The sequence below is a fragment of the Mugil cephalus genome, chromosome 1 (genome assembly GCF_022458985.1).
Source record: "Mugil cephalus isolate CIBA_MC_2020 chromosome 1, CIBA_Mcephalus_1.1, whole genome shotgun sequence".
Classification (NCBI taxonomy): domain Eukaryota; kingdom Metazoa; phylum Chordata; class Actinopteri; order Mugiliformes; family Mugilidae; genus Mugil; species Mugil cephalus.
Window position 1 is genome coordinate 15635369 of NC_061770.1, and position 14897 is coordinate 15650265.

General features: G+C 42.5%; 1 protein-coding gene across 1 annotated transcript in view; it reads left to right on the forward strand.

Annotated features, from left to right (window-relative positions):
* Positions 1–14897, forward strand: part of LOC125012122 (chemokine-like protein TAFA-2) — a 75718-nt gene that overhangs the window by 25052 nt on the left and 35769 nt on the right. Inside the window, exon 2 of the mRNA XM_047592259.1 lies at positions 12886–12986. Coding sequence (XP_047448215.1) covers positions 12887–12986 — 100 coding nt within the window. The 5' untranslated portion in view covers position 12886. The remainder of the gene's footprint in view (positions 1–12885; positions 12987–14897) is intronic.

Here is a 14897-nt window from a genome sequence, read left to right on the forward strand (position 1 = left end):
ACAGAGCCAAGAAGGTTTAGATTTTGTTTTCCTTTAATCATAAAAACCTTAATTTAAAAACTGCATTTTGTGTTGATTTGTCTTATCTTTGACTTATATCTAAACTTGTTTTGATTTCAGTGAAAAAGCTCCTGCAAAGACACAGCTAGCAACTGGCTGATGCACATATTGTTTAGTAGATAAGGAGCGAGGCGCATTCCACAGAGTCAATAAAGGGCAGAGACAGAACTAAAATGAGTATTCATATTGGCAAATAATCATCGCGGGGATTTAAACAACCCCCAACTGATAATGTTCCAAAACCGCTCGACAAATTTGCTTAACATTTATCGCCACGGTCCCCAAATCACCAAAAAATACCGTTTGATTGGATGTTTAAGAAAGGCTCTCTGTGAATAAAAGACATCAGTCTACACTTATGTAAATAAATGGTAAAAACTGAGTGGATTGTCTGGTTCAAGAGCATCTTGTTTTCTTTCGGTTGCCTCTCCATCAGTGAGGCTGAACAAAAAGAGACATAATTTCACCCACTAGAAAAGCTCTAAACTCTTTGTTTGTCCGTCTGCCTGCTTCTGATTCTTGCCAGCCCAGCTGCCACGCTGCCTGCCCCAGCGGCTCCAGTTCTCCATTATTATGTCTGACGGAGGGATGTGTGCAGAAGTCAATAGCTCATCCTGATCTGTTGGCAATGACTTGCATTGGGAGTTTTGGTGTGTGCGTGCGTATGTGTGTACATGCCAAATCCCACATCTGCCCGAGATACTGGCAGCGCGTTAAGAGGTTCCTGCTGAGTGGAATTTGCTATGACAGGATGTATTGTGGTTCGATGTTTAGTTACTAACCTGCCTGTCCCCATGTGAGTCTGGAATCAGGGCATTCGCGCACACATCTTCAAGCGGTGGCATGCTAGACTTTTATTTTTCGCTACTTTAGATTATGATGAATGATAGGTGAGGGGGCGATTTCGTATGTGTGTGTGTGGTTTTGCGTGTGTGTGTGTGTGCGTAACTGGAGTCCATCTGTTGTTGTGGATGCTGATATGGCAACTGCATCTGTGGGGAGCTGACTAGCATATTAGAGGAAGGACACAGACACAAACACAGACACACACACACACACACACATACACACCTGCACATACCAGACAGCGAACAGTTCATTTGACACTGTAATTACAGTCAGTGATCACGGATCTATTCATCAGCCCTCTTCCTCTGGGTGTCAACTGACCTCCAACAATATCAGGATAAGACAGACAGAGAGGTGGAGAAGAGGAGGGAAGAAGGAGGGAGAGAAGAGATGAGCACAAACAGAGGGATGGATGGATGGAACAAGCAAAAATAAATAAATAAATAAATAATGGGTTGCAGGAAAAAAAGGAAAAAAAAAAACAGGATGGATGGGGAGTGATTTACAGATTGCCGGGGTACATGTTTATGTGCCTGGAGGTGTGTTAGTCCGGGCCTGATTCATTCATCCGTGGGTGTGTATGTGTGTCCCGGTAGTTCGCTTTCCACCACAGTCGTCTTTGTTGACCTCACCTGCTGCTTCACAGTTGCATTATTAGGATGAGTTATACACCATTACCGCTCTGCGGCTATCTGCAGCCGCTGGGTTGCAAATGCATCACACACAAGCACACGCATGCATGATGAGCATGCACACAGATAACGCACCACCACATCATGGCAACCTGTATGAAAACAGCATGCATAAGTAATGTCCAACGTGCTGTGGGGTGAAATAGTAAAGATATGAGAAGTCATCCGGAAAGGAGAAACTAAGAAACAACATTATTTGAGTTGCTGTTTGTTTTTTTTTTTGTCTTGAGTGAATGAAATTCAATCACGATAACCCAACTCTGCCTTATAGAAAAGGTTTGTTTGTACATACATGTATTATAATGAACCAAGGAAATAATTTAACACACAGGACAAATCAAAGGCACACACACATTAACAGGCATTTATCGTCCTTAAATATATTATTGCTCATTAATTTAGCTACTTCTGTTTATTTGTAATGATTTTAAATACACACCAATCAGGCATAACATTATGACCAGTGACAGGAGAAGTAAATAACACGATCTTGTGACAATACAAAGTTTTGCTGAGAAGCGTTTGGACCTGCCATTCATGTGGATGTTACTTAGATATGTACCATCCACCTAGACCAGACCAGGTACACCCACCCTATAGCAATGACACTCAGCCTGACACAGACACACACTTAAAAATGGTTTAGGAACTAAAGAAAAACAAAACATGAAAAACAGCACAAGGTGTTGACCTGGCCTCCAAATTCACTAGATCCCAAACTGATCAAATGCACTGGAACAAGCCTGATCTGCAGAGACCCCTCCACTCAACCAGTAGGACCCAAAGACCCCCAGTAACAACATTATGTTACCAGACACCACAGGACAACCTCAGAAGGCCCATGTCCACTTTCAGACCTACACAATATTAGGAAGGTGGTCATAATTTTAAGCCTGATCAGTGCAATTCTCAAGTACCACTGTATGAAGTGAAATGAAAACGCCCCATTATGTTTAAAATACCTGCTTGGCCACAGAAGCATCTGATTTCAAAGTAACTTCCTGTTTTCATGTCACCACAACAAGAGTTATGTTACTATAGAAACACGACTTACTTCACGATGGAGGTTTTGTACAGATAAATATTGACGACTACCTCTTTGCTTTTATTCGCTGTATCCGTGGCTCTTTATTTGCCTGAAAGCTTCCAGTGTATTGTTTATTCCTGAGCGGCTCCAGTACCAGACTTTTCGCTGAACAAATGCGCTCTTGATAAAGGCCTGTCCTAATTTAGGAAAACCTAAATACGGATTTGTTTCAGTTGACACAGCAACCCTCCTTTTCGGCATCATGATTCATTGTCTCAACAGTTCCCAGCATCTGGTATCCCATTTTATCGTTCAGCATTCTTTGCGAACGCGCTACTGAACCCGCTCCTTGCCGTGTTAACAGACAGTATGGATGTCTGTCAATTTCAAAAACACGACTGTCATGTGCTACATCTTTCCGGGGACTGTTAGTAAAACTATTTTTGAGTGCTAGTGTGTATTCCTGTGTGTGTCAGCCTCAACCTGATACACAAGGGCCTATCGGGACCACCCAAGCAGATGCTTCATTTACAGAATTATGCATTTAGGGCAGAGAAATAGGTCTGAACTCATGGAGTTTAGGAGAGCTACATGAGACGGGAGAGGACCCAAGTCATCACCGAGATGAACCGTTGGTATCGCCACATTTTTAAAAATTTTTTTTTTGTCACAGAAGCAGCAGAGACGAGGAAAGGGACCAAATAAAGGCAGGGAGAGGAGATGGACCAATGTCCTTTTACACACTCTTTCCCCTCTTTAAGTATTCATTAAACTGAGGCAGAAGTTTCAGAGGGCGGTAATCATTACCTCACGTCTCTCATCAACTCACATCACCGATCTCACGTCACCCTACTTTTTCTACCTCTAATATACGCGCACACACATAAAACAGGAAAAGTGGTCTGTTCGCTCCGCTGAAATGCTTTTATCCTGCTCCATCGCTCTTCTCCTCTCTCAAGCACTTTTTTTTTTTTCATATAAACTGTAACCAGCAGCGTTGGCGATCCTCCACTGACACACATGGATGAATTCAGTTCTGGATGAAGTTTTTCATACTCAGATAAAAAAAAAAAAAAAAAACATGTTTGAGGTTCCCAACCTGCAGCAGCTTCTTTTTATACACAGCATGAATAATTATGAATCTGATATAGTGTGTGAGTCTGCTAGGAGTGTGTCTGTGTGCGTGTGGTTGTCATCAATGGGTTGGTTTGAGAGTGTTGAGTGAGTTGTCGAGGATCCTCTTAATGTGTGCATGCTCTTTATAGTCGTGCGCTTCACATTTCAGTCTCCAGTGAGAGGCTTTCTTTTCAGCGTGTCCTAAAAGTACTAATTATGTATTTAAAACAGGGATTTCTGTGTCTTTTGTGCGTCGCAAACTGCCTGAATTTAAGACAAAAATATATACATATTTTTTTAGGAAATGATCCAAAATGATATGCTTATGTTCAACCTAATTACTTTTATTAATCTAATACAGAAATACAATGTTATTATTATATAGTGACCATGAGAAGAGGCTGTGGTGGATTGATGGGTCCACAAAACATGGGACTTTAATGTGAAAAGTTGTTATTCGTCTCCGGTTGTTGTCGTTTCCCTCACCTTAACCACATGGTTAGCATTGTAGCCATGACAACAAAGTTTCCAACACCTTTGCAAAGTAGTAATCTTAAACTGCGCTGTTTCCCCAAGATTAACCAAGTCCTTCTATTAACTCAAACCAAAAGCTTTCCATCCTCCAAACTAAATAGTTTTCTTTTTGTCTAAACCTAGTTCTGTCACATCATGAGATAATCAGATATTTTTACAATGACTTTATTTCGCAGCTCTAAAGGCCTTAGAGGAATGATGCTCTCCTGCTGATGAGAGCGCCGCATCAGAAAGTGGTTCAATGTTTCATCCTGCAGTGACGCTAAAAAGTGCTTTCATTATTGATACTTCTGTCAATGAACTCCGTGTTTAATAAATAGAAATCAGAAGAAAACGACAAGCAAAGTGAAACGATAGCAAAAGAGAAAAATGCAATTTGAGAATTATTTTGTCAGCATTTGTGCTAATTCACTGACTATCTGGACCTGGATATTAATGTTATCGACAAAGCATTTATGTCAATGATGAAGAAACGGCAGGGAACGAGAAACAAGAGACAGACAGAAATGCAAGAGGAGGAGAGTCGCAAGCTAAATATACCGGCTGGGGGTGGTGGAGAAAAGAAAGGTCTTCTGAGAAGCACAGAGTGATGAAAAATTAAGTTGGAAAGCACAGAGAGGAGAGCAAAGAGGGGGAAGAGAGGAGTGGAAGGGAGAGAAGGCAAGTGCTTTTACTGCCAGTCGCTTTCACCTGTCTATCTGGGAGACAGACGGATGAAATCGCACTCCCATTAAAGTGAGCTGGAATAGTAGAAGATGCATTCTTCCTCTGTCTGAGAAACAAACGGATAGCTGCACCCTTCCTCAGCCTCCAGTGCACTCACAGTTGCTGGAGACAGTTACATGAAAGCATCCCAGACTCAGGAGTTCCTTATTGTTTTCACTTTTGGATGTGACTCGTACTAAACCACCTCAATATCTAATTTTTTTTTTCATGTACAAAAACATCCTGCGTCCTTTCTAGTGTTTTTGTTCTCACTCCGCAGAACAACCACCACATTTGTCAACAGAGGCTTATAGTAGTGGATGGATTTCCATTTCTTTGCTCATCTGGTGCTGTAATAATCCCAGCCAAGAGGCTCCAGTCAAAGTAAAAAAAAAAATGGATTGAAATTGAATTAAAGAAGCAATTTCTTCCTTTCCCTTATTTATATATATATATATATATATATATATATATATATATTTGCGTCTGTGCTCTCTCATGCTTGGTGTCGGGGAGCACACGACGGGGCCATTTGCATTTTCCTTTAATATATTTCCACAATTCCAAAGCTTAAAGAAATCCCTACTTTGCATTTGTTTATTTAGTTCAAAGTGTTTTTTTTTTTTTTTTTTTTTTTTTTTTGCGTTGTTGCACAAGAACCTCGCAGGAAAAAAAAAAATTGAAGTATGGTCAAAATGTGATAGATAAATATGAAAGTGGCGAGCTGTGTGTTCTACAGACAGAGGCGCTTTGATGTTATTTTCGCTGCGTTAAGCCAGCTTATGGTGTAGCCCACGGCTGTAGGTGAGGCTTGGCTATTCCCCCCTTTTCCTTTATTCTCCGATGCTGTTGGACTTGCGGCTGATAGAAAGGCTCAGACAACATAACCGCGTCTACCACCTGGATCTGCACCGTCAGCAGACACACACTCTGCGGCTGTTTGCTGTGCATGTGTCTATGTGCGTCGTTTGTCCTGAGGAAGTTTTTTTATTTATTTATTTTTTTGGGGGGTGGGGGGCTGTGTCGTGCATGGACGATAGATTGCTAGTGACATCGGGGACCGTACCTCGCGGAGCTCTCCAGGTTAGCGCAGCGAGCGGCGGACGGAGACAAAGAAAGGGGACGGAGATAGATGGAGTGTGACACCCTTGGGTCAAATCGAGCTTCGGGGATGTGGTCGGGGACACATGTGTAACAGCGGCAGGCAAAAAGCTGATTTGATAGATGGGAATGTCAAGCCTGTAATGTGCTGGAGCCATGGAGTGCCGTTAACTAGCGAGAGGCCGATAAGAGGCTGAGGAGCGGAGGAGGAAGCGGTCAAACGCTTCCCACTAATGTACACGCACACTTCTTCTTGTTAAATTGGAGGCTTAATTTGGAGACGCTGGCTTTCCCTGCAGGTCACATGGGGTGAATTCAGCCACAAAGGCCAAACTGTGGATTTGATTAATGAAACAAATGTGAAAAGCACACTTATGCATACATGCACATGCACAGACACACACACGCTCCTGGCAAGCTCAGGGAGGCCCAATCAAGCTGTAAATCTCCCGAGGTTGCAATTAGGCTTGGAGAGTCCTATCAGTCCTAACCCTGGCTACCAAGCAAGCTCTTCCAGTAACTCACATGCAGATACAGATTTCTTCTGACATGCATCAACCATCCACTTTCATCTTCTGCTGTGTGCAGCCTCTATATCTTTATAGCACAGCGGAGAAATGATGCAAAGGTGATCTTTTATTTTACAACAATCTAATTCAAGTTTGACCCTGAAAATGTTTATTTTTTTGTTTGGCACAACTATTCATACAACTATTCTTACAGGTTAGATGTGTCTAACCTATAAGCTCAAGCCAGTTGTGACCTTACAAGAAAGATAAATGGTGTGGATGAGCCAATTCAGGAAATACATACATCACAATCAGCGGTGTAATAAAACTAAGCCGCGCTAGCAGCTGCGCGAGGCTGTATTTAGGTACGGGCCATTTTCTCACCGCGCCGCTCGGAGCTAATGCTGTAGTGGAGGTAAGTGGCGTATCCTTCCTCGCTTCTTCGTCGAGCCCTCAGCTCAACTTTCCACCTCTACAGGTATCTGGATAATCTACTGATTGGTGAGAGAGACGTAACACAAGATCAATAAGTCAACAGCTTTTAAAATCTACTCCACCACCATGATGCCAAACACACGTTTTAATATAAATACATCTAAACAACCAAAATAAGTCTTGGATTTATATACTGAGTCCGGGCTTTTTTTCTTACAAAGCATATTATCTGATATATAATTGATATACCGTTGGTATTTTCTTATTTCCTTCCCTCCTGTTCTCCTTTTTCAGCCTTATTGATCATGTTTGTTTCCCTCATCCTCTCGCTCTTTACTTCCCTTCTGCGCATTCGTCTCCTTACCTTGCCTCTATCCTTTCCATCATCTGTATGTCCTTCCCATTTCTCTTCGCTGCCTCTTGACTATATAAAATATCTTCTGTTTTCTTTTGATGCTGTGACTTTGAACAGAGCAACCAGCTACTGTGAGTAGCCCGGTGACCTTAGCCGCAGTGTTGTTCCGCAGCGAGATAGTTATCTCGCTGTTTAATTCTCAAGATGAATGAGATCCATATCTATTGTTCCCAAGTCAGGAACTCGCACACTTCATAAGAGAGAAAATAGTACAAGGTAAAGAGCTTGTAGAGATCACAGGTGTCAACATTAACTGGTGCAGAGATGTCTGAATATTTTACTTTCAACTCAGTATGACTGGGACCATTTTAGACTTCTCAATCATCGTTGGTGTTTAGTTCAGGTCCAGTCTGTCTTTACACAAGATTTTTAGATTCAAATAGTAGTGTAAACGTAAAATCATTCAGTTTCTGATGAATAATAGTACAAAAATAGTGCGTGGGATCGGTTACTCTGGAGTTGCTACGCCACCAACAAACATTTCATAGGAAGCAACAAGCTCAACACAACACTTTTTACTTGTTTTTGTGAGTCTGATTGATCGTTACCACGGTTAGCAACCGCATGAATATTCTGTACCTATTCAGATCTCTTACAGATCACAGTGAATGAATCATGCAACAGTCACATATCCGTATACGTAGTCATTACATTGATCTGTATGTAGATATATTGTACATATACACATTGTATATTGTATATTGTATATTTTTGTACATGTGGGCTTACAAATAAGAAAATTTAAGAATGGAAACGATATGTCACTCGACTTTGACTACTCGACACACAGCCCTGCCAGCTAAGTAAACCGATGTTAACCAATGTTAACATAACTGGCGCCCTCTTGCTTCTCTTTCTTGTGAACTGGGTGGAGTTGTGTCAGGTGGGGGCCCCTTAAAGGGAGGTCTTTTGCTGACACCGAACTGTTGCTGTAGTTTATAGTTTTTCAGTTTCTCAGTGGTCATCTACTGCCCTGGGGCCTCAAGCAGTTGCCTGCCTTCCCTGTTGAGAAGCATTTCCTTTTGCACATGATATATTTTAGTTGTTCCTGCGGCTCAAGAGGTTTGGCACGGAGGCAAAGTCCATTTAATTACTATTCAGTGCATCTGTCTAAAGAGTCCAGGCTGTGAACTAGTGAACCCTCTCCAATAAATGCCTTGACTTGGCAGCGCGTCTTAAGAGTTTTGTTGCTTTATTGTAATACTCATTTTTCGAAGCATGCTACAAGCAAGACATTGCTTCTAATGTTAGTCCAATCTGGATCACATCCAGACTTTTTTTTTTTTTTTAGTCTCCATCTCTCGTCTGTGTCCGTTTCCTGTGTATAGTGTTAAAAATGCCATTGATTTCAGATTTATCAGAGACTGCGGTAATTGAAAATGTGGAGGATGAGGACAGGATGTTGTGACAACATAACAAAAGACTAATTTTAACTCAAATGATGGTGACCTCTCTCGACACTGCGCTTACTTGAGTCCCTTTTATAGATGGATTAATAGAGACTTGATATTTCCCTCTGACAGTTATTGCTGCCGTGAGGAATATTGTCGGCAGAAACACCATCTCTGCTAAAGACATTATGATGTTACTGTGTTGAACTTGCTGTGAAATTTGAAAATACTGTATGTGTGTTCATGAGAATGTGATGGGATGGACAATAACAGACATAATACCTACAGCCATGGTTATTACAAGGTTAGGAACATAAAAACTGAGCAAAACAAAGGTTTAAATAATGTTCATATGACCTAATATATTATTAAAAATGATCATGTTTTACATATCAATATTGGCGTCAGTTTCAAAATTACTGTACTTGCTGGATTGTGACAGTTTACAATACAAATAAACTGCGCTGACATCCGCATGCAACCAAGCTCTACAACCTATTCCATCAAAGGCCTTATATAGTGAGTTATCTTGTTTTTGAGGGTCAAATACCCTTTGCAGCTTTTATTTTGCGCAAGCTCTCACACAAAATAAAAGCTGCAAAAGGTATTTGACCCTCAAAAACAAGATAACACAGCATATAATGTTTCACATATTAAGTTATGGACTTTGGATGCATCAAAAAATGAAGAAAGAAAAAAGGTAGGAACCCTTGTCAAGAGTCAGAAATGCAAGATTGGCAACCTTCACCAACAAATAGTTGAATATAAAAATAATTAGAATTTATTTCCATGTTTTTTTTTTTTAGCCAAAAGTACAGGAAGCCATTACAGAAGGAATGAAGATTGGCATGTGACTCAGGTTTCCAACCTCGAGTTAGGCGTAAGGTCACCGTGGAAGGTGGTTTGTGTCGTAGCCGCTCATCCTGCTGCCTCAAAACTATGCAATTGTTCTCGTTCTCGCAATAATATAAAAAATGTTCAGTTTTTGTGGACGGCTGATAACGTCTTGGCACTTCGTGTCAAGTGCACAGAGGCGGATTCCGAGACTACAAGCATGTTCCAAACGGTGGATATAGCAGAGAACGCCTTGAATATTAATGTATTTCCACTACATTTTTCTCCTCGACCACTGGGAGCTCAACCAGAGCTCATATGCCCGTGAGATGTCGGTCCGGCTTTAGCTAAGATGCATACAAACACACACACACACATGCGTGCACACACACACACAGACACACAAATAACAGAGTGGAGATACGGAGGGGAAACTGATCAGCCGCGTGGAGCAGAGAAGGCACTCCAATGGGACTAATTAAAGGGATGGAACAGACTGCACAACTCATCGGAGACCACCATTCTTTCTCCAACTCTGTTTCTCTCTTTTCACATTCTTCCTCTCTCTTTTGCCCCTCTGTGTTGCGCTAATGAAAGCTACATCATCCAAGGTTATAAGATCCAGCGTGCCTTTCTTTGCCGCCATTCACGCTGGAACATGTGATCCTGAAGGGGCGGCTGGAAGCGTGCGGCGGTGCACATGGGAGCGGCGCATGAACACACGTGCTGGAACCGGACTCGCAAACTTCCCGACTCGCACAGACTTTTTTCGGTTCGGTCGGCGCAGGCGGCGCCTGTTGTTTATGCGCTTGTGCAGATGTGTGATGCCGATGTGTGAGTCACCGCTGGCTGCTGAGGTTTGATGGAGAGTCAAGCTGTTTAGATGCTATTGATCAGAACCCCTTGTTCCTGAGCAGTCAGACAGACACACACACAGCTGCCTCCACTCCTCGTCTTTCTCTTGATCTCTCCCTCTTTTCTTGCTCCTTTCCGAATCCATTTCTATATTACACACCCACTCATTCTGCGGCAGCCATAATGAAGTGGCACTGCATCATCACAAACACTGCTGTGTGTCTAAATGAGCTGGAGAGGAAGCAGGCGGCGTCTTTGCTTTGTTTCCTAATTATTTAGTACCAGCAGAGCATAGGTGTGGACAGGAGGAAGGGAGCGAGAGGAGGAGGAGGGAGCCATAGGAAGGGACGAGAGGAGATTAATGGGAAAAGAGAGGAAAAGTGACAATAAAGCGTATATACGTATATGATCCTCTGTAGGTGTGTGTGTATGTGTGTGATGCCCTCTAACCAAAGAAAGCCTTGGCTCAGCCTGTCTGGCTTTGCAGCTTCTCCCAGCTCTAGAAATGCCTGGCTGCGTAGCCAGATGACTCACACACCGGGCTCAGAACTCAAGCCAGGGCTTAACACACACTTCCTCGTGGCAAAGGCGCTCACACACACAGGCATGCAGATATGCGCCCGAATATAGTACGTGTGCGCAAATAAACACATCAGCTCGCAGCCAGATCCAGCCAGGTGTGTGCATAATCTCATCTGCACAGAGTTAATCCGCGCTAGACTCTCACACAAACCTGGAAAGTTTGGTTCATTTACATCATCGCGGATCTGCATTTCACTAAAAATCCTTCTTTCGCACTTTGCTGCTTCGCTAGAGAAGCGCGCGGGGAAAGCGTTTAAAGACAAAATGATCTTTTCTGGGGTAGTAGTTTATTTGCACAGCTACTTTTTCCCACTGTCAGCTGATTCTATTTGCAGTTCTGTGGAGAAAAAAAAGTCTCTGAAGTAGGAGGAAGCATCATGTTCAGTTTAATCAAATCTCTTCCTCATTGTAGTATCAGTGCATAGTTTATACGTTGTTGATGTGTTTGGAGGTAATCTACATCCTTGTGACTCACAACAGTCATATTCTTTATTTTCTGTTGTCCAATATGTGAACACAAAACATGTAAAAGTCGCTCTTCATCCTGTGTGTGGTCTGAAACATTTGCTGCAACATTTGATGCCTGCTACAAACACACGAAGTAGCGAGTTCACCGACGAAACAGTTTCCATCCCACTTGCCGCCCAGAATATAAAATGATTGAATTATTAGTATGCATCCCTTCACTTGGACGTAAACACCTGCCAGCTTTTGGACAGGAACAGAGACACACAACAAGACATCGTCTGTGCTTTTTTTTTTTTCTGTTTACTCAACACCGTTTGCATTATCCACGGAAAAATATATTATGGAAATAAAATCCATTATTACAACCATGCTACTGACTAATAATAAAACCGAATTGTTGTATTTTTTATTTAAAAAATTATTGGTTTTATGCGAAGTTTTGTAGTGTTTTTTTATTTATTTATTTATTTTTATTTATTTATCAGACCTGACTGCTGAGCTTTGCATTACTTTATGCAGTCGATTCAATGGATTGGACGCACTCATCAGAATGCTGTGTGCGTGATTTTTTTGGCCTCAGCTTTTATGTTCGAAGGTGGTCCGTGGTCACTGGCCCTGACGACGTCTGTTATCTGCTCGATGTTCAAGCTTCTGTCCAGTCTATCCTGACTGTAACTTTGTTTGCCATACGCCTTCATCTTCCTGTTCTTTTCTCCCTAAGAAGGCTGCTTTATTAATATTTTAAGATAGCGCACCTTGCTCCTGGCGCCATGTTTGAGCTGCTGTATTCATATTTTCTAAAACAGCGTGTGAGAAAAACTCCCAGACTGTCAGTGTGTCATGACAGGAAGAGTCCTGTGTTTAAGGGGGATGAAAGCAGCGAATGTCACTGGCTACGGCTGCTACAGCCTCTAACATGGCCATCTTTAATGTATGATAATATATCCTTCTGATGTCCACAGGTGCGTCAGATACTCGCGGCTGCGAAAACACTAAAATGTGTCAGCAGCACACCGGGCAGCTGGATTTTTTTTTTTTTTTCTTTTTAATGCGCCTGCAGTAGCCAATAATTTCCCCCCGCATTAATATTTCTTTTGCAAGACGACAGGGAATTTTAGGGTATGATTGCCAGCGTTTTACGTTTTACAGGTGACTAAAGTTATTGCAAGTCCTCTCGTAAAAGACTAAAATAATCTACGCTCATTTTAAACAGTGAAACTGTGTTAATGCGCTTGCACTGAAAGTAGCAGGCAGCCTTAAGTTTTATGTGTCTTCTCTAATTGAGTGTGTCTTTTTTGTGTCTTTCTGGCAGAATGCGGGAACGGGGTCCTTGCATTTGTGGAGTAGGTGTGTGGAGTCTACTGCTATCCCTTTGTCTGGCCTCCCTCACGCACGCACACCGGAGCCACACAGGTAGGTCGAGGTATATCTGTGCATTATGTGCGTGTGCGTGTACATACAGTACGTCTGTGTATAGTATATTGCTGTCAGTTTGGTCAGTGTCTGTTTACAACATCCACTGTATTGGCTCCATTGTAGATTACCCCTGCAGGCAGGCTCTGCAGCCAATTTCTTCGCACATGTTGTAAAGTTGTACTGAATAGGCGGTGCGCTACCCGGGGGAACGAGGAGGTCGGATTCACAATGAAATACGAGACCACAGAGGCAGGTTGCCAGGAAGAACACACAAAAAAAAAGTTCTTCAATAAAAGAAAAGGGGAACAGGAGTAGTCCACCACCGAAAGGTCTTCTCAGTTCAGGGGCTTTCGCGTCGTCGCGGGTGCCATCAGGGTGGGGCGGCTCTCAAAAGTGCCCGGGGGTTACAGCACAGACAGTGAACAGTGAGCTTTGTGGATTAGAAATCCGTGGCCGTGTGATAGCCTTCCCGTGTGGGCCAAGTGGTTGAGTCACTAGCATTATTGAGCCCAGAGGCCTCTTGCTACTTTTCAGCTCATTTCTCGGGTGGAGGTTGGAAATCGTCACCTCCACGGTTAACAGCGGTCGCCAGCGCGTGACGCTGAAAATCAAGCACCTGTGGGGGGGAAAAGGTTTAATGGGGAGCACGTTGTACCTGCTACTTTTTTTTTATCTGTCTTTTTTCGCGCACCAGAGACTTAGCCTGTTCGGTGACGAACATGCTAATGTGAAACAACTTTGGGAAGCTTTGATTACTTAGGGACATGATTTCAAAGGTTTGATTTGCTGCTTACAGCATTGCATGACATCTATTATTACACCACGTTTTCTTTAACTTTAACCAGCTTTAACTACATGTGGAAGCAAACGAACCAACATTGAAATCTTTGTGACAGTTTTTTTTTTTTTTTTTTTTTACGATCCGGTAACCAAGCCTCACATACAAATCTCTTTAAATACAGACACGTAGGTGGTGAGGTTGGCAATGCGTGGAGAACTCTCTAGGTGAAGCAAAGGAGTTTCAACCAAATCTGTTGTGGGGAACAAAGCCAGTGGATTTTTGATAATTTAATCATGGCACAACAATTCATGCAGTCCTCCTCATCGCCGCTCTGCGTGAGGTTAAGTAGCAACACGTGTCCGTGCTACACGGATGTTCATATAATATAATAATAATATGTTCACGTAAAACAAAAAAAAATCTGATCAAAATAGGACTTTTTTAAAGAATCTTAAGAAGTGATGATAGTGTATTTGTTTCACTTCATATGAAAGGCAGTGATGGCTGAAAAATGTTAAGCTCTGCCTTTGGCTTTCATGTCGTGCCAAGACGCGCGACCACGCTGTCATTCATCTGAAGCGGTTGTCTTTGATGTCTCTGTTGCCACTGCTGCCAAAGGTATTAAAACTGCAGTCGGTGTATTGTATGTCTCAACATCTGCCTTGTACAGATGTTCCATTAGTGATTAACTGAAAGTGGAAATGACCGACTGAGTATTTTCTTACATTCCAGACAGATGTGAGTTTGTCCTGTGGTCTTCTCTGTTTCATAGTGACGAGGTTATTTGTGTGAATTTATACACATACACAGAGAGAGTAAACGCGTGTCCTTGTTGAGGTGCGGGTACCTACTGTATAACCATGGCTTTGTGTGTGCGTGTGCGATCGACTCTCCCGTTCTCTGACTGCCAGGCATTATCTCCCCCTCTCACAGAGAGATTCTTGACAAGGCAAGGGCAAACATTTTCATAAGGATGGTGAAAAGACACAGAGAGAGGACAGAGACGCTCTCTTTGGTGTGCTGCCTCGCCGGGCTTTCAGCAAAGCGCTGACGTTTGCGCAAAGGCAAAGAGAAAACACTGAAAAACGGCAGAGGAGACAGATAAATAAAGTAGCAGCATAATAGTA